The 21,611-nt window shown below is 35.5% G+C and overlaps 1 protein-coding gene across 18 annotated transcripts in view; it reads left to right on the top strand.

Annotated features, from left to right (window-relative positions):
• The window catches only part of TRDN (triadin), a 362,263-nt gene extending 345,362 nt beyond the window's left edge, over window positions 1-16,901 (top strand). For all 18 annotated transcript variants that reach the window (XM_072832697.1, XM_072832631.1, XM_072832729.1 and 15 more), the window contains 3 exons: window positions 8,806-8,847; window positions 10,999-11,037; window positions 14,509-16,901. In XM_072832697.1, coding sequence (XP_072688798.1) covers window positions 8,806-8,847; window positions 10,999-11,037; window positions 14,509-14,648 — 221 coding nt within the window. In that variant the 3' untranslated portion in view covers window positions 14,649-16,901. The remainder of the gene's footprint in view (window positions 1-8,805; window positions 8,848-10,998; window positions 11,038-14,508) is intronic.
• Window positions 16,902-21,611: the final 4,710 nt, after the last annotated feature.

Below are 21,611 nucleotides of genomic sequence, written 5' to 3'. Positions count from 1 at the left end.
ATCTCCCATAGGATAGCTTCCAGAAAATTTCTTTGATCTCCGTTTGAGGAAGTGACCATACCACCACTGAAAACACCTTACACTTATTTTGACGATTGTCGTATACTACATTGCAACTCATAGTATCTTTTATTTGTTTGGATACTGGTCCATTTTCTCTATGACTACAAATTACTTCTTTTGCATTTTCTTTTGGTTCTTCCAAAGAACATGGCAAAGTGCTCTGAAAATAGACATAAGAAAGTTTAGTTGAAAGAGTGTCTAGAAGTTCTAGAAAATTAGCTTTATACCTCCTTTTAATACTTTAAAAATGCATTGCTTAACACGGTTTAAATCCCCTGTTCTCTTGTAAAATGAGGATGTTCCACCTGTTTCTTAGTGAATTGTAAGACTTAAGTGAAAACATATGTAAAGTACCTAGTGGAGCACCTGCACAGAAAAAAAAAGCTCATTGTAGCTACTATTATTGTTGCTGAAAGAGTAACTATTTTCTAAATGAATAAATTGCAAGAAAACTTTAAGGTAATATTCACTTTGGAAAATTAAACTGATCGTTTTTAAAGTCTGCCTTAATTTTGACATTTTTATATTATTTTTTCTTTATTCAGTATTTTTTTTCTGTGCTATTTTCAATTATAGATTAGCGTTCTTTCAAAGAATTTTGCTGTTACATACATTGCTCTTATTTACTTTAATTCCCCTAGAAAATGTTTGTTATTTTGGGCCTTTTTTTTTTAAGTTTTGAATTTTTAACATAAAGGGTGATATTAGTTTCAGGTGTACCATATGTTGATTCAACAATTTGATACATTATTCAGTGCTCATCATGATAAGTGCACTCTTTTTTTTTTTTTTTTTTTTTTTAAGATTTATGTATTTATCTGAGAGAGAGAGAAAGAATGGAAGAGCTCCTGTGAGTAGACAGAGAGGCAGAGGGAGAGAATCGTCAGGCAGATTCCCCACTGAGCATGGAGCTGGACTTGGGGCTTGATCTCAGGACTCTGAGATAATGACCTGAGCCAAAACCAAGAGTCGGATGCTTAACTGAATGAGTCACCCAGGCACCTCTCATCATGATAAGTGTACTCTTAATTCCCATCCCTTCTTTCACCCATCCCTCAATCTCCTCTCTGGTAACCAGCAGTTTGTTCTCTATAGTTAAGAGTCCATTTCTCAGTTTGTCTCTTTCTCTTTTTTTGTTCCCTTTTGCTCATTTGTTTTGTTTCTTAACTTTCTTTCTCTCTTGCTCATTCCTTTTGTTTCATTTGTTTTGAAACCACTTGGTATTTGTCTTTCTCTGACATTTCATTTAGCATCATATTCTCTAGCTTTATCCGTGCTGTTGTAAATAGCAAGGTTTCATTCCTTTTTATGGCTGAATAACATTCCATTACATATATATGTATACCACCTTTTCTTTATCCATTCATCTATCAATAGTCACTTGGGCTGCTTCCATAATTTAGTTATTGTAAATAATGCTGCATCTATTGAAAAGATCACATGGGTGGGTTTTTTTTTTTTTTTTTTAAGATTTTATTTATTTATTCATGAGAGACACAGAGAGAGAGAGAGAGAGAGAGAGAGGCAGAGACACAGGCAGAGGGAGAAGCAGGCTCCATGCAGGGAGCCCGACGTGGGACTCAATCCTGGGTCTCCAGGATAAGGCCCTGGGCTGATGGCAGTGCTAAACCGCTGAGCCACCCAGGCTGCCTGATCATATGATTTTTATCTTTGCTCTTATTGATGTGGTGTATCAAGTTGACTGATTTGTGAATATTGAACCATCCTTGAGTTTCTGGGAATAAACCCCACCTTGATTGTGGTGAAAAAAATTTTTAATGAATTGTTGGATTCGGTTTGCTAGTATTGTTTGTTTGTTTGCTAGTATTTTGTTGAGGATTTTTGCATTAGATTAGTATTGGTCTGTAGTTCTCTTTATTTTGTGGTGTCTTTAACTGGTGATAGTATCAGGGTAATACCGGCTTCATAAAATGAATTTGGAAATTTTCTTTTCTATGTTTTTGGAATAGTTCAAGAATATTAGGTATTAACTCTTTTTAAAAATGTTTGGTAGAATTCACCTGTGAAGCTGTTTGGTCTTGGACTATTGGTTATTGGGAGTTTTTTGATTACTGATTCAATTTCAGATATTTTTATATTATAAACATATAAGATACATCATAAAATATGAATGATGAATCATACCCTTTATATAAAGAACAATCTGAGATTCCAACAACCTTTAAAAACCACTGTAAATATGTTTCTAATGAGTTAATATGACTGTGTGTGATAATGATGTTAAATTAATTCCAGTTATCCAAATTTAGGGGGGATGCTTTTAATATAGAAAAAAGAAGAGAGAGAAAAAGAGAGAAAGCAAGGAAAAAAACAAACAAGAAGTTGATATCTAACCCTAAATCTAAAATGTTTACATTTATTGTAATTTCAAATTAGTGTAAAATATTTCTTTTAATGCAAAACTAGCATTAGTTAATTGGCAAATGGTTGCTATTGTTGTGATAATTTTTCCATAAAATAAAAAGGTAGGTGGATTTACAACGAGTATTTCCTTTGTAACAATTCTTATTTTAAAGAATCTAGCTTTGCTTTGTCTGTGTCCTGCTTATATCTGACATTATTTTACTTGTTTCTGTGTCAGAGAAATAAGACAGGGGTTTTTTTTTTGCCTTCAAAAGGTAACATTCACTTTCTTGTTTTCTCAAATACTTTGCACTGTTATTGATTTACATGGCTATGAACTTATTTTTTAAATAATTATCTTTCCTTTTGACAGATTTATGTTTAATTGTTTCCTTTGGTAACATGTTGGTTGTTTCATAGAGATAGAATTCTTTATCTAGAGTAATACTTCTCAATGTAATAGTCTGTGGATCTCTAAGAACTCCAAAATCCTTTTAGGTGATCTGAAACATTTTACATATTAATACTCAGCCATTACTTACCTTTGTCAGTCTCATTTTTCTCAGACGTATACAGTGGAATTCTCCAAATGGCATGTAAGAACATCATCACTCTTATATGAAGGAATGGTTTGCTTGTGAATCCTTGTGTTTACAAAAAAAAAAAAATGGCTATTTTAATTTCTATTACATTAATTATCAGTAGACATAATCCATATAAACAAATGTTCTTTGAGGGCCTTAATTTTTTTAAGATTGCAAAGGGTTTCTGTAACCAAAAGTTTGAGAACTGCCATTATGGAGAATAAGAAATAGAATCAAGATAAGATTGCTTGTTGAGAATGATAAATATATAATTTTTAGTATAAAATTTGCTAATTCATATATCAAGTCCATGTGTTTAAAAATACATGTAATTATACGCCATATCTATCAGTGACCTAAGACTAGACTCCACATTTTTTAATGTTCTTAGAATTCCCCTCCAAATTTTAATTAGTGTTAATATTAATGTTATATAAATATATATATATCATGTATATTTGTATGTTATACAAACACACATACACACATATATGTACATACACTCACAGTCTCCTTAATGCCAACATATTAGCTGTTGAAGTTATATCTGTTTTCAGCCTCGTAGAACCAAGGCTACCTTTGACTCCCTGCAAAGACTTACCTCCTGAACTTTTGTAAAATCCCATCCTGTTCTCTCTTTTTGATCCATGACTAGAGATCAGGCTGGGAGCTCAGCAAATACTTTCATACAAAGGGCAGAGAGAATTTCTGATTTTTTTCAGTGCATTACATTCAATTACAAAATAACACACACACACACACACACCTATATATTATAAATTTACCTGTTTATAAATTTATATACATATAGTTAAGTATTGGAACAGACACTTATGTGAAATGAGGCAGATTGTGAAATTGAGACAAAGAAGAAATTCTTTTAGTTAATGAGAAGATCCATGCACTACTTGAAAATACAAAATTTAGACCTTTCTATCATCATCATTTTATTGTTTTCATAAACTAATAGTTCTCTAAGAACCCCTGTGTCTGTAGCCTTAATTCAATAAGTATAAAAGAGTTATACAAAAAACAGACTTTGACGTCAAAATGTTTAAAAGATTGAAACGGTAGCCACACAGACAAATCCTCCCATGTGTTCTTGACTCTGTTATAGTAGAGATGTCTGAATTTGATTAGAGGATGGGTTCATTAACACTTGTGATTCCTTCAGAATCTAAGTTTCTTTCTTTTTTTTCAAATCTAAGTTTCTATATACATAAAGGATGGAGTCTACAAATTGAAAGTCAGGATAATATTATCATTCTTAATTGTTTGGAATATGATTGTCTAAATTACAGTGGTTAAGCACACAGAACAGATATATTTTCCTCTTCATTGTCATTATCATTTTCAAATACAGCCAAGTAACTCTTCTATTATACCCTCTGAAAAAGAATGGATTGTTGGAAGAGAGACATTCCTTCATCCCTGCTCTGCACAAGTTCATGATTCATGCAGCCAGTAATATAATTCATAGGTTCTAGGATGAGAGAGAACTGGGTCTAGGAGGCCATCCTCAAGAGGTGGAATGGCACAATGATTGGTAACACAATCTCCAGAACCAGAAGGCCTGAGTCTGAATCCCAGTTTTCCCCAGATCTTTCTCCCAGACCTTGAGTCTCTAGCCATTTGTCCTACCTACAAAATGGGAATAGTAATAGGATCCTCTTCCCAAATTTCCAGAGGAAGTGAAATATTTTATTATTTATAAAGTGCTTAGAACAGTGGCTGCCACATAACAGGTATACTATCTGTGCAATAAATATAAATGCTCATTCAAGTGACTCTAATCCAGGTAGATTGGGATCTCCAGTCCAGTCCTTCCACTTAAGTCACTCTGTGACCTTGGGCAGCACTTAACCCCTCTCTGCCCCATCTGTATAGGAGATTTAAAATAAGAACACTCACCTCACAGAGGGCTCGTCAGAATTGAATGTGCTAAAACATATGAAATAATAAGGCACAGCAGATGGTATAAAGACATATTAACTATCATTAAAAGTGACCTGTCAACTCACTCAGTTTTGCCTATTAACTCAATGCCTGCCACTTCTAAACTTTTCCAGATATCCTGCCTTCTGTCTTTCTTCCTATTAGACACTTGCAACTTTATGACCGCCAACACCACAACTGAACTAGGAAACTAAACTTTTCATAACCCCAAGCTAATGAGTGCCTCCTGAGATTTCCTTGTTGCTGAGAATGGCATCACTATCTTCCTCCAAACTCAACGCATTAGGCTATCCCTTGTTACACCAATGGCCTGCATTCATATGTATTCAATCCCACTTCACTCAACCTACAAAGCTTCATTTACACTCAACCCCTGCAGCCGCAGAAATCATTGTTTCTATGTCGACGATTAAAATACATTCCCAATTTCTTTTTCTGAATCCCTTCTCTCATATTCTAGTCTTGTTATTTTTACAAAGTACATTAACATATGATTTCCCTCTTGAACAACCTTCACTGGCTATGACAACTAAGTAGAGACTACTCAGCCTGACATCTGTCTTTCCACATGATAATCTTTCTAACCTCAACATTCCCTGTGATCCTTGAATATATTCTGTGCTTTGCTGTCTTCTTCTAGTCTTCTGATGGTTGCCTTCGCTGCAAATTGGCCATCTCCCTCAGTCAAAATCCCCTCTGTATGAGGGGACCCATTTTTTAAAAGATTTTGTTTATTTATTCATGACACACACACACACACACACACACACACACACACAGAGGCAGAGACATGGGCAGAGGGAGAAGCAGGCTCCATGTAGGGAGCCTGATGTGAGACTTGATCCCAGATCTTCAGGATCAGGCCCTGGGCCAAAGGCAGCACTAGCTAAACAGCTGAGCCACCTGGGCTGCCCTAGGGGACCCATTTTAAATTAGGCTTCCTTTTTTTTTTTTTTTTTTTTAATGAAAAGGTACCATTTATTAAGGGATATGTGAAAAAATAAAACTCGTGCTCTAAAACTGTACAAGTTATAAAAATTATTTTTTAAAAAATCAATGTTCTAATAGCTGTGAAGTTTCAGTGGTAAGTTTTGAATAATTCTTCCTTCCTTTCCCGTTCACAAATAAGATACAGGTACACTCAGCTCATCACAGAATCCCGAGGCCCCTAACTCGTTATCTGATTCTGCTTCCCAGTCCTTGTCCTCAAGCTTAGGAATTTGGCTTAGAGGCTGTGCTGTCCAGCTCAGGCCTGCCTCTAAGGCAACACATACCAAATTATTCACTTTAGCAGCTTGAACTGTTTATCCTTCAACTAAAGTGGGGTATCTGCACTGATAGGACCCTAAAAACTGACAAAAGGAAAAATATCACATTCCTTATTCTTGTGCAAACTTAACAAAAAATTGAACCATCTCTATTTGATACCAAACTTGGGTATAGCTGTTGTACATCAATATTTCTTGACTTTTTCCACATCTCACCTAAAGAATATTTCCTCAGGTAAACCTTCCAAGGAAAAAAATAAAAATAAAAAATAAATTAGACTTCCTTCATAAACTATTTTCCTGACTGTCCCTCCCCTCCTCCAAGGAAATTACTCCTTAAAATTCCATCGGCACATGTTGATACATCTTTTATGGTAATGACTATACCTTTTTAGAGAGTCAAGTATTTGTTTTATCAAAACCACCACTCACGTAATCAATGCTCAAGTTATAAAAGTAAATGGACTGTAAATATGCTGTTTCTTTGTATTCTGAGCAGTGACAGTCGCAGTACATTCGTTATTCCTAGTTCAGTAAATTTTTGTTGCCATTAAGCTGCTTGCACAGAGACTGCATCTCTATAGCAACTGCCCTAGGCTTGTAGTTGCCCTTCTTGTGCCTTCCATGAGCCGGAGCGATTGACATGTGACTCGTTTCTTACCAGCTTTTATCACTTGTATCTACGTTATGCTGGCTCAGAATACAGAATTTGGAAAAGAGAAGAAGCCTAGGTTTTTATTCTACCCATATTTCTTTCCCCAAGGATAAAAGTGGATCGAAAGAATAAGTGTTCTAATGTTCTAAATGTGCTATAATCTACAAAAATAAAATCTATATTTCTTGTGTACAAGAACCTGGCATTATTTTATTTTTATAAACGTCATCCATAGATATTAGCAGATTCTTGCTACACAATGAAAATAAAACTATTATTTGATTCTTCCAAAAACTCTAACCTCATTTTAAAAATATAGTTACTATTTTAAATTATCATATACTCATTTATACCTTTTCTTTATTCATAACTGCTGAGTAGTTTAAGACCATGGTTATTTAATTCAGTATTTGAGTTAAACTTATATTTAAATAGTTCCCTTTTTTAGCTGCCTTATTTATTTCTTAAGTTTTTATTTATTTGAAAGAGAGAGCAAGCACAGCAGGGAGAAGGGGCAGAGGGAGATGGAGAAGCAGACTCCCCACTGAGCAGGGAGCCTGACCTGGGGCTTGATCCCAAGACCCTGGGATTATGACCTGAGCCAAAGGCAGACAACTGACTGAGCCACCCAGGCACCCCTATATTTCAATACCTCTAAATTTATCAGGTTGAAATTTTAATAATTCACTGCTCTGGACCAAGTGGATGCTCCAGTCCACATTTAAGTGACACTGCCAAGGGCAGGAGTAAAGGATGCTCAAATTGAGGAAATCATAAATGCTCTGAACTAGGACCTTGAATGAAGTGAAGCCAGTTTTTAACCACCATACCTAAGATCCAGCTGTAGAGAGTAAGCTGTGGACAGAGCTGGAGTGGTTCTTGCCTGATTTAAACTCTGCTCTATCCTGACAAGAAAAAAAAAAAGAAAGAAAGAAAGAAAGAAAGAAAGAAAGAAAGAAAGAAAGAAAGAAAGCTAGCTCTTTTGGGGTCTCTGTCTTTACTTTGGAATCCTGATGTGACTTTTTTCCCAAGGTTGTTAATTAAAAAATACTATTTTAAATAAATAGTTTTTAAGTATTCACTGGAAAAGAAATGCTAGCAATTTTATTTCTTTTCCCCATTTTGTTCTTTTTTATAATAGCATCTCTTCCTAAAGGTCACGTTTCTTTTTTATTAGAGAAAATCTGCATGCTGACCTATTTTACCCCTTTTCTATTTATTAGTGAGCAGCTGGTATGCAAAATCTGAATAAATGATAGAAAACCAACCCTCTTTCAGATCATTATGAATGCTAAAAAGTTGATGTGAATATTTAAAGATCATTTAATTATATTGTGTTAAAATTATCTCAGACTTAAAATTTCTTCCACATTATTCCATATGTGCCTGTACACAAAACACCAAGAAATTTACATAATGTACCATTAGAATCATTGTTTATGTATTTGAGCTTTGGTTCAACTTTTAATGACTTTTAATTGCCTCTACAATCGTCAGAAGACAAAAATCTAATCAGTCTGCTAATAAAATATGTGGGTGGATATTTTTCTCAGAATCCACCTTGTGGATGTGAAGCTATTTACCTCAAACTTCCTAAATCCCAGGGATGCTGGTGGTTTGGGAAGGAAAGAAAAGCAAATTTGGGAGAGGCACTGTTGGTCAGCCCTTCTTTCCGTAGCCAGCCTTTGCCAGCCTGCTGATCACAGCCTGGCATGGAATACATCTCCTCCCCACCTTTTCCCCACATCAGAGAAGTTGTCTTGTTTGTCAGGAAGTTCCTATTCATAGGGACACTAGATGCTGAGTTCATAGAGTAAGACATCCTGTGACTCAAAAATCTTTAAATACAAAATTTCCTCTTTGGGAAATCTGGAAAATAGACTGTGGGTTGATGTGTCCTTTCTTTACTCTCTAGGAGAAGATTTGGAAGATGTATCAGCTTCAAAGAAAGCTAAAGGTGAGTTTGTGATTGTCAATGTATTTATAAGTTTTCTCTTAAGGTTGTAATGTTTTGTCTGTTTTATTAAGCTATTCTTGATCTAGTTCTCAGCTTTTCCTAAGTAATGGTTAGATGGTAGGCCTATTTTTTTAAACAAATAGCTTTTTGGCAGTATTTGGAAAAATAGATATATGTGAATATCTGCACATATTGAAGGCACTAGTTGGATGGACACTGGTTTATTTAAAAGTAATTATTAGGGGCATCTGGGTGGCTCAGTGGTTGAGCATCTGCCTTTGCTCAGGGCATGATCCTGGGGTCCTGGGATCAAGTTACGCATCAGGCTCCCCGCAGAGAGCCTGCTTCTCCCTCTGCCTGTGTCTCTGCCTCTCTCTGTGTCTCTCATGAATAAATAAATAAAATCTTTAAAAAAAATAAAAGAAATTATTAGATGCATTTATTGTCCAAACTACTTACAAGAACAATATTTAAAAATTATCATTTCACCAAGAATTGTGGGGATGCTATTTGACAGGAAGAGAACCACATTAAGTGTTCAAAGATGAAATTGATATATTTTTTAAAGATGCTATTTATTTATCTGAGAGAGAGAGAGCATGAGTGGGGTAGGGGGAGGGGTAGGAGGAGAGGGAGAAGCAGACTCGAGGCTCGATCCCAGGCCCTGAGATCAGGACCTAAGCCAAAGGCAGACTGAGCCACGCAGGCACTCCTGGCATATTTTTATTAAGAATATTTGAAATAATTTGCCTATACTGACAGAAATTACATAGAGGAAGGAAGGGAAAAAGGAATGGAAGGAGGATGGAAAGACAAACCTCAGAAAAATATGCCACAACCAGATGCATAATCTTGAGCAAGTATTTTCGGGACCAAATTTCCTTATCTGTATTGTAAGGGTTTCAACTAATTTGATGTGTGTGTGTGAGTGTGTGTGTTTCCTCTGAGGAGTTTTCTGGCTCCATAGTTTGGCTTATTATATAATAAATATTTTCCATTCTACTTCTAAACTTTCCTGTACGCAATAGAGTTTTCCTAAAAGTTGTTCTTGCCATGAAAATATAAGTACTATAGCAGGGCCCAGAATTAATTAATAGTGTAGAAAGTAGTGCTTTGAGAAAAGACACAAGGGAATGGATACCTGAGTCTTATGAAATGATTTACATTTTCCCTAAGATATGTTTTGAATACTGAACTTTTAGATATTTTTTAAAACTTGAATTATTAAAAACAACAAATCTTAATGTGCTTTCAACTTCTAGATCTTTGCTTCTCAAACTATTTTATACATAAATATTCTGACAGTCTTAAAATGGAATAAATCTGGGTTGGAGCCTAAGAACTACCTTTATGTCAGTCTCCAGGTAATAGTGAAACTCTTGGTATTTGGATCACACTTTGAGAAAAAGGTCCTTGAGCTCATTCAGATTTTGATGAAGTCTAAAACCTAACTTTTGATGAAAGACACACACACACACACACACACACTCACATTCACATCTTTCTAACATTTCAGAGTTTTATAGGAAACCCCCCCAAAAGCCCAAATATGAATACCAGACAAGAACTTCTAACTTGGAGAAAGGGTTCACATAGATAGCTTCAATTTCTCCATCACTAGATAACTGCCTGGTGCCCATTCACTACAGCAGAGAAGCCCTTGAGCAGATGAGAAAAGGGAAGGATACAGGACACCATTCTGTGATATTCTTTCATGGCAATGGTGGTCACAAAAAAAAAAACAACTGCAGTTCCTAAAAAATTTAGAATGATTTTGACTGAAATATCATCATTTAGCCAACTTACCCTTACCATATTACAACTCTGAACATCAAAGACCTCTTCTAAGAAAAAAATGTGTGTCATCTAGTTCTCATCCACTAACATCCAACACATCAGGACCAGTTTTCTTGTTTTAACAACTGCCTGTCAAATGCCACATTCTTTTCTTCAACTGGTTCTTCTCTCCTTTAAAATAGTGAGAGATTGAGCAAAATCTGAATAAGAACCTAGCATATATTAAAAGAACCTAGCATTCACTCTTGTTTCTTTCATACTGCGCACCTCTTTAGACATTTTCATCTCCCTCCATATTTGTATGATAGCTGGGAATGTACAGATTATTTACTTTCATATTTTTGTATCCATTAGAAGAAGCTGAAGATGTGTCTTCCACAAAGAGGCAAAAAAGTAAGTCCGTTGTTACATTAAAATGATAAAGTCATTCTATATTAAGAAGGTAAGTGTAAATTGACACTTTAAGACTCTTAAGAAGAACCATATTAGAAGAAAAAGATTTCTAGCCTGGACATGAAGAATAACATTAAAGTAGGTCATTTCTATTTCTAAAAGAAGTTCATCATTTTTTGCATCAGGCAAGAGGCACGTATTTGGAAGAATTAAAAGTAATGACTGAAGTGGCATTTGTTGCAAACCATTCTGCACAACTCTGATCCTGAACACCCTCACTGAACCCGTGCTTAAATGTGTGTCACTGCCTGCTATAAGAATAAGACAGCTGAAGTGACATGCTAAACTTTTTAATATGAAAATGAAAAAAATGTAGAATTCTAGGACTCAGCAATTCAATTGCTTAGAAACTCACTTCTAAGATTGAAAGTTCTTTTTGGTTTTTCTAGATATATGGCAGGGGCTCAATATTCAATCCTTGGGATTGTTGATTTCAAATGCAATCAACATTCAGGTGCAGCTACAAAATTCAATATCCAAGATTCTCATTATTCTGGTACTTCCAAATTAGACATTTTTCTTCAAATGGTGAAGCAATACATTTTGCATCCACATTTGCATTAAAGTCATTGCTGGACAGACGAAAGGAAGCAATGTTTGAAATAAGTATGACAGAGATTTGTTTCACATAATGGGTTTTTTGTTTTTGTTTTTTGTTTTTTTTTTTTTACTTGAGAAGGAGAGAGAGCACAGGCATTAGGAGAGGCAGGGCCAGAGGGAGAGGACGAAATAGGCTCCCCACTGAGCAGGGAGCCCTATGCAGGTTGGATTTTAGGACCCTTGGGATCATGATGGGAGTTGAAGGTAGACACTTAATCAACTGAGCCACCCAGGCGCCCCTCACATCATGATTTTATTTTATTTTATTTTTTTAAGATTTAATTTATTTATTCATGACAGACTCACAGAGAGAGAGAGAGAGAGAGAGAGACAGAGAGGCAGAGACACAGGCAGAGGGAGAAGGAGGCTCCATGCAGGAAGCCTGACATGGGATTCCATCCTGGGTCTCCAGGATCACACCCCGGGTTGAAGGCGAAGGCGGCACTAACCCGCTGGGCCACTGGGGCTGCCCACATCATGATTTTAAAGTAAAGAATACACATTTATCTGAGGAAATGACATCAATAATGTTCTCCAAATTCTAAATGTTTCTTTAATGCATTTCTGAAGGAAATTACTAAAATGCGTACTATAATAGCAAATGCCTCCTACTCTGCATTAATACTTAATTCATTGAACAAATATTAAGTGCCTACTATGTTCCAAGCTCTGCCTTAGATGCTGGGGCCATTGCACCAGAGGAGAGATAGTCATTAGAAGCCTTCATACCCATACCATCAGCTTGTGACAAATATGGGGAAATAAGCAGTCTTAATACTTCTCAATATTATCACAAAATCTTATAAAATCAAACTGGGTATATTTCTGATTTAAATAGTAGTTTCCTAATTGTTCATCTACTGGTAAAAATTTGTGGCTATGTCACAGAAACAGCTGAAGCCTTTTATTCTATAAATTAATATTAAAACATAATTTAAGAGATGAATAAATAAATACATCTTTTTATTCTCATGAATAAACATATCTTTTTTAAAAACCCAAAAAACATTATAAAAAAAAATCACACAGAAGGATAGGTGGATTGCATCGATGTCAAGTTCCTGTTTAGAATATTGTACTATAGTTTTGCAAAGTTGTCACCATTGTGGGGAAACCCCAGTGAAGGAGATACAGAAATCTCTCTGTATCATTTCCTACAACTGTGTGCAACTTTAGACTAATCTCAAAATAAAAAGTCTAAGTAAAAATAAATGAATGAATAAATCAATTCAATATTTTTAGTAAAACAGTTACCAAATATTTAAGTTCAATTGGGGGATTTACTATATAAAAACAATATTTCCTATTCTCATCTTACTATGGAGTGGTTCTATAGTCGGATATTCCTGAGTCTTTTATATAAGAGCTAAAATTTGCAGCTGTAATGATATTTTCATTAATAGCCCTATCGACATCAATTAAGTGTCAGAACTGTGCCCATGTGTGGTAAGTTCAGCTAGAAGGTAGCCTGCCTCAGCAGACTCTTCCACTTTTAGCACTGGTGCTGCCATTGCTTATATGCAGCCAGCTTTATTGCCATCCCCGTTAGTAGCACCGAACAACCTTGGGGGTGGGACAGGTTGTGTTACTGCCTCTCTCTGAAGCTGGAACAAAATAATAATAATAACAAGAAGAAGAATAAGAACAGTGATCCTGGGGCAGCCCCGGTGGCTCAGTGTTTTAGCGCCTGCCTTCGTCCCAGGGCCTGATGCTAGAGACCCAGGATGGAGTCCCACATTGGGCTCCTTTCTTGGAGGCTGCTTCTCCCTCTGCCTGTGTCTCTGCCTCTCTCTGTGTTTCTCTCTCTGTGTCTCTCATGAATAAATAAAAAATCTTAAAAAAAAAAAAGAACAGTGATTCTGTATGAGAAGAAGTAGAAAGAACTAAGTTCATAATTTCCCTCATTGCTTCCTTCTGTTGCTTTGCTTTGTTTTTATGCTACTTCATAAGCCCCTTAGACTCATATGGATTTGGCCAGCTTCACCATAGTCCACATGGCAGTCGCTTCAATGGTCCTTCTCTTTCCTGGCCATCAGCAAAAAGTGGCTCATTAACAGATGGCAAATAAATGAAATGGAAAACACTGAAGAGTCAGTGGGTGCCCGTGATGGTTTGAAGAAGCCAAAGTCACCATCTCTGAACAAAGCTGCAACCAGGAGCATGGGGGGCATCGGCAGTGCAAGCTCCTACCTGCTGCACTACACCCCTTGCTTGTCTTTAAGGTCTTTCTGTGTTGCTTTCCGCTCCGCCAGCAGAGCTGCTACCTGGAAGCATTGCCATAAAAAGTAACTGTGCCATTTGAGGAGAGCCTCCAGAGTAAAGGCATGTGGAAAACCTCAACTCTAGGAACCACAAGTCTCTCTGTGCTTTTATTAAAACACTCAAAGAAAAAAATCAGTTACTTGGCATATTGATAAGCTCATGTTTTAGCATCTGTTACCACATAACAGTTTTCTGAGTGCTGAGCACACCAACAGATTCCTGTAATGTCGGTGCTTTGACTTTCTATGTCAGATCATTTTTATTATCATTTATTAAGGGCTTATTAGGTGCCAGGAAAGATTTCAAGTGCTTTGCATACACTTACTGATTTACTTTCCACAACACTTCTAGGAAGCTTTTGCTATAGTGTTTTGACTTTACATGTGAGGAATCCAAGACACAATATGGTTGATTCATTGGCTAGTTATTGTCAAGTCTCTGTGGCTGAAGATCCCATGTTCACCGACATTGTACTATCAGGCTATGTTTCACCTTTGTTCCTGCTCGCATTCTATTTGTTTTAACAGATTATCATGCTCTGTTCCCTAGGCCCCATCAGTTTCTTCCAGTGTGTCTACTTGGATGGATACAATGGCTACGGATTTCAGTTTCCTGTCACTCCCGCATACCGTCCTGGAGAGAGCTCTGGCCAACCAAGTTCTCCAGGACAGAAGCAACAAGGACAATAGACCCCCTACGCACAGCCCTTCCAAGTGCTTTAAGACTTTGAAAATAGGACCTTCTGTTTGTCTGCAGTGACATAGGCAACTGAAATCATGAATCCGGGGAGTATCTCTGAAACTGTTTTACTCTTCTTGAATGATAAGCAAACACGTTGAAAGATCTGGCACTCAAAAATCTGTTATTTGTGTTTGTTGCTAGTGTGGATGCTTATATTTTTTTTTTTATTTCTACCCACTGTAGGTTTGCTCACAAGTTAATTTAAAGTTTACTTAATGATCTTTTAAACATACTTGATGCAATTACAAAATGGAATTCCTGATTTCAGTGCGATATGGTTTTAAGTGACAACACAGATGCTTTCAGTTCAAGAGTGCAGGAGCTTATACGAAAGCTGCTCTTTATCATGTGGATCTTTGAACGCAATCTGACCACTAAGATGATGTTAATAGTTTAATTTTATTTATGTCTCTTCCTATTTTAGTTACGGTAATGCTCTAAGAATGGGTAATAGTTGCCACAAATAGGGCTGTAAGTTCCTTGTGATGCTCTTTTACATAGAATTCAAAATATCTCTGAACTTTGGACATGGTAAGATGGAGTAGAAATATTTGATATTTGATAAATCTTATTTCAAAGATTTATCTTGAATTACAATTAGGACATTGTCTCCAGTGGAAATAAACCATCCAGTTAGGCAGGTCTGGTGAAAGTGTTTTTTTAAAAATAAAAGCAAATGAGATGTAGTATTTTCAGATTTCTCCAGACTATGCCCTAATAAAAATGTCACCTGGGTGAAATTTTAGATCAGTCACTAAATATGGGTGACAGACACAAACGTATTTCACTTCACTTTAATAGGATTATCCTATGCAGTTAAATATGTTTACTTTCTCAAAAAATACATATATAAATATAGAAGTTAATGTCATCAAAATTGAAGAAATGCATTTTAACCATAAATGCTTCATGAGATGTCTTACTTGTTTTTGCAGTAAGTGGTAATCAGTGCCAAGGAAATAAATGACTATCTTTAATTTACTTGATAATGCATCACTGAGAATGACTATTATGGTTTTGTCACCTTTTTGTCTCCCAGTGATACGAACACTTGTGTTCTTTACCACATTTTTCTATCAACATTAAAAGTCATGCCACTGTGACCTTTATCATGTTTACAGTTGCAACTCAACTTATGACAACTAAGCTCAGGAGATAAGTTCTCCTTTTTTGGCATTCTAATTACTCTCTGGTGGGGTAGCCAGAGCCAATACTAGCCAAGTGACTTATTTTCAAGGACTGTAACTATGTAAGTTCTTTAAGTTCTAGTTAGGTCACTATTTTACTAAAATATCACTAGGCTAGGGCATCAGTTACACATTCAGTATCAATAATGGATTTTCAGTGACTTTGGCAAAAAGAGTTGGTCTCAGGCACATGCTAGTGGATCTAACTCACACCACAAAAGCCAATGTTTTAATGAACCAAGATTAACGACACTCTTCTGGGGGGACCTGGAGTATGTACCTTCAGGACTGACCACATGGTATAATCTTGCAAAGCCCCTTTCATGTAGCAATGGAAACTTTTGGATAGGACTGTAGATAAACTTTATTACTCAACTGTTCCTACAGCTTGTCCAATTTAATGAAGAAGGGAATGGAGAGAAAATATGACAATTGTTTAGATTTCATAGAATGGTTTATCCATTCTTTCATTCAATGGCTATTGAGTACTTACTCTACTTACTCTTTCTAGGGCACTATGTTAAGCACTGGACTACATAAGAAAATTATTAGAGATAAATTCTATTCCCAGTGCTGTCCTGACACAACATGTGGCCTTGGAAAATTTCCTAAACGTACTATGATTGTTTCCCTATGTGTGAAATAGGGATCAAGACAAACAACCTGATACCTCACAGATGTACTGTGGACAATGATAATATATCTTAATACAAATATGACATCAAAATAAATTTCTGAAATAATACTTTTGGATGCGGCACTAATTTTTCCCGAGTGCTTTTCTACATTATATCATTGTTTCTTTCACTGTCATTATAAAAACCAATAAGAAGTAAAAAAGGACAATTTATTGTAACTGGAATTTAAACAAACAATTAAGATGTAAACAACATTAATAATGATTGTTAAAGGTATATCTGCTTAAAGTTACAATGATGATAGCACTTGAAAAACATTGACGAAACTCATCTGTTTGAATGGTTTCATTAAATAAAGTATTTCTAGCCCTTTCAAGTTTGTGCTTTACATTAAAAAGGAAAATATAAATGGTTCAGTTAAAAGTTTTTGTCTTTAATAGGGCACTCACAATTCATGTCATATTGGTCAAAAGTATGTGATATTTAATAATTGTCTTTGTTCTCCATTTTGTTCAATTGGTATGAGGTACCTATCCCAACCATCCACTCTTCCCCAAACTTCACTTCCTCTTTATAGATGAAGGTCTATAGAAAATTAATAACTACCTAAGGTTTTTATTTATGTTTAGTTTTCATAAAGTCTGAAAAATCATCATTCAAAAGGGACAGGTCTTTTTCAGAATAATTCCCATGGAAAGTGCCTGTATATTAAATCATTCTGGTATATCCATGTAAAAACTCCTCTAGAAATTTTTGGAAACTGAAACTATATTTCCTTATGTTATTTTACTGGAGAAAGGCAAAGAGAATAACGAATGTTATTGCTGATAGAAAACTCAGGGACCAGGGATCCCTGGGTGGCGCAGCGGTTTAGCGCCTGCCTTTGGCCTAGGGCACGATCCTGGAGACCTGGGATCGAATCCCACGTCAGGCTCCCAGTGCATGGAGCCTGCTTCTCCCTCTGCCTGTGTCTCTGCCTCCCTCTCTCTCTCTCTGTGTGACTAACATAAATAAATAAAAAATTAAAAAAAAAAAAGAATCCAACCAATCCAAGAGTCTTTAAAAAAAAAGAAAAAGAAAAAAGAAAACTCAGGGACCATCTAGCTCAACTGGCACATAGAAAAAAAATAAACCTAATCCCTAGAGAAATGCATAAATTTGCTCAAAGTCACTGACTGCTTCAAAACCTGGCCTAGAACCTTAGTCTGCTAGTTCTTAACTGTTCTTAACTACATCCTCAGTGTGTTATTGTAAAACTTAGCTAATTTACCCAGCATCTCAAAAGCCATTTTTTGAATTATAATCGGTATCAGATATGTAACCCCATGTGAAAAGGCTCGCTTTTTCCTATATAAGAGCTGAAAAGGACATTAAGAGTGAATCTCATTCATTTGCTTTAGAGATACAGAACAGGAATCTCAGAGATATTAAGTGATATGCCAGGGTCACATTGCTAGTAGGAGCAGAACTAAACCCAAAACTCAAGTGTCCTGTTTTCTAATCACTACACATTCTTTTCCGTGTGACTCCGTGTGATGTTTCCACCATTATAAGCTTCCCTCTGTGATTTGTAAATTCATTAAAGCATGGAAACTCAGCACAGCTTTCCAGAAACTGGCCTCCTGACACCATCGCTCTACTCCTTTCACACTTCTGGTACTGCTACCCTGTGCCTTTTCCCCTTGTTAACCGTGGGCCCCCATAAAACATTTGGACATTCCTGCAGATGTTTCCTCTTGTGTACAAAGATACATAGCTTTGTTTTCCCATACTATTTAACTGTAAAGATGTTATAAGTCACTGAGAGACACCAAATATTTACCCCAAATAGAAAGAAAACAAAAAAACAACTCTCTTTAAATTAATCATGACTCATCCAAAGATGTGAGTTAAAATAAAAATACATGCTTTTCAAAACATATTTATACTCTAAAGGAAAGCTCAGAATAAATAATGAAGTGAATTAATGCTTGTTAATATTTAAGTCATACAAATTCCAGTAAGTAAATGTCAGCAAATAGAGCAAAGAAGGAAATTCTTGGTTTCTTATACAGCCACATTCAACTCCTGGTCACGTACACCTTGGAAGATTGTCAACCTCCATGTCCACACTCTGTGGTAAACTTGTAGCAAGAACTAACTACTTGCATCAAGCCAGTAGTGCTATTTCACTTCTTTCCCTACTACATGCAAATCTTTCTTTAAAAACTTATCAGGAGTACACTTTATCCTCTGAGCAGAGTTGCCAGGCCAGATGTGTTTTCAGAATAAATATGCTGGGGTAGCGTCTGGTGGACTAGTGGCTCTCAAACCCAAGGTCAGATTCTAATTCTGGGAGTATTTATCTAATTCCAGGTCATTTATCTTCTCTGTTCTTCAATTTTTCATCTTCTAAATAAAAATAAAAGTTCCTGTGGCACAAGGACATTCATCTTTGGTGAGGAAAATTATGGGGAAGCACCATGTAAAGGGATATTACTGTTAAGACCTTTCAAATTCCCTTCCAGCTTTGTTATTAAATGGATCATATATGCCCTACCCTGAAGATCAAGTGTTGCTAAGTGGCATATGCCAAAGCAGCAAATGAAAGTCAGACCCCCATGAACCAACCACAAAAATGGAAACATTGCCACTGGCAAAAAATAATTTTGTTTTAGAGAAACTCCATTAATTTGCATCATTCTCAGGGAGTTGCTATAAATCACACAGCAAAATATCCTTCAAAAGACTGAATCAGAACACACAGTGCTTGTGAGATGTCTATGGAAAAGTGGTACTCTGAATGGCAATTCGAGATGGAGCTCTAAGTGACTCATGAGCCCCATCAGAGATGCAGCCATGGAATTAAACATTCATTAGAAGATATGAAGGTGTTTCAGCAACATAAGTTGGCAGTGTCAAAATAAATACTAAGTGTTGTATCTCAAAACATTTAGCATATGTCTTTTCTTAGGGAAGAAGTATCTCTTGCTCATGTTCAGAACTCAATGACAAATCATTTGTGCATTTGTATATATTTGATGCCATTAGGAACATGTAGGATGATCTGAATGGAAGGTGCAATCTCTAAAAAGAAGGAAATAGTTTACAAAAAAGAAAAAAAAAGAAAAGACAACTAACTCTGAATTTGAGCAATTTAGAGGAACAAATGTAGCAAATAAATAATTTATTTTCATCTTTGGAATATGTATGTATGAAAAAGTATTTTTCTTTCCAGAAGAAAAAGTATTTTTAAAATTGGGAATGTATTAATCTTGTTCAAAGTCAAAATGATATTAAAGGTATACATGGAAAGTGTCATCTCATCCCAACCTTGTTGCCTCAGTTCCCCAACCACTCCTCTACTTCCTACAACTAATCACATTTACAGATTCGTACGTATCCATCCTCTGCAAATTCAAATGAAAACAAATATGTATTCTCATTTTGTTGCTTTCTTACACAAACACTGCATATCATAAATATCATCCGTGTACTTTCCTTTCTTCACTTAACAATGTATCCTGGATTATTTCTTTATTCAAGGACATACACAGCTTCCCTATTAATAAACATCTATAGACTGGTATCTCATGTACATAACTCAAGTAGAGAGCTAGATGCATCTAGGAAATCATCACCTAAGTCAAGATACAGAACATTATACAGAACATTAACAGTGCTCCAGAGTCTCATTCATGTCTTACCCAGTCAGTATCCCTTGGGTAACCATTACTCTGACTTCCATTACCAAATTGTTTTGACAGTTTTGACCTTCACATGAATGAAATCGTAAATTACATATTTTTGTGTCCAGTATCTAGTCTGTGATTTAAGGCATACAAGTGAGACATACTCATTTTATTGAATATAGAAGTTTATTCTTTTTCATTGTTTTATAGTATTCATGAATGTTTATAGTAAATACATTCAGAACAGAAGAATGAAAATTATAAAGGTTATAGTAGAAACCAATAAAATTGAATATAGAGAAACAAAAAAAATCAATGAAATCAAAAGCTGTTTTTTGAAAAGCTCAAAAAATTGATAAACATCTAGTCAAAATGAGAGAGACTAAAATTTGCCAATGTTAGAAATGAAGAATGGGTCATCACTACCAACTCTACTGTCATTAAAAGGACAATAAAGAATATTACAACTTTGTCTATAAATTCAACAACTTAGATACAAAGGACAAATTCCTAGGAAGACAGAAACTATCAAATTTCATACAGGAAGAAATTGATAACCTGAGCAATCCTGTAGCTATATTAAAAATGGAATTTTTACTGAAAATCTTCCAACGACAGCACTCACAGCCCAGATAACTTCACTGGTGAATTCTATGAGACATTTAAGAAAGAAATAACACCAATTCTGCACAAATCCCTCCATAAAACAAAAGAAAATGACCCATTTCTCTCTCATTTACAAAATTAAGCAAGGATATTACAAGAAAGGGGGAAAGAACCCCAAATATCAATAACTTTCATGAACCTAGAGGCAAAATTCTTTAACAAAATATTAACAACTCAAATTCAATGAATGCGTTTTAGTGTAATGGAAGATATAGACATCAACAGAAGAGGAAAAGTGTTCCAAAAATAGGTACACACATATATGATCAATTGGTTTTGGAAAAAAATTACAAAACCAAATCTAAGTGGAAAAGATAACATTTTCAATAAATGATAGACTAATTAGCATTCATATTAAATAAACTCTGACATTCTGTTGTATCTTGCACATGTGTGAAAATTTATTCAAAATGGATCAGAGACCTACATGTAAAACTCAAAACTGTGAAACACATAGAAGAAAACAGCAGAATGTCTTTATGGCCCTGGATAAGACAGTGCTTTTTTAGATATGACTGCAAATGCAAAATCCATAAAAGAAAATTTTGACAAATTGAACATCTACTTGACACTGTGAAATGAATCAAAGAACATGACACAGACCAAAGGAATATTTGCAAAACACTTTTTTCTGGCAAATGACTCATCTAGAATGTATGTAGACCCATCAAAAATCAGTAATAAGGAAAGTCTAATTTTTATTAAGTGCAATGAATTTGTATAGACAGCTCATCAAAGAATATATATGG

The sequence above is a fragment of the Canis lupus genome, chromosome 1 (assembly GCF_048164855.1).
Source record: "Canis lupus baileyi chromosome 1, mCanLup2.hap1, whole genome shotgun sequence".
Taxonomy (NCBI): domain Eukaryota; kingdom Metazoa; phylum Chordata; class Mammalia; order Carnivora; family Canidae; genus Canis; species Canis lupus.
Note: the sequence above shows the minus strand (reverse complement) of the source record. Positions and strands in the feature narration are given on the sequence as shown.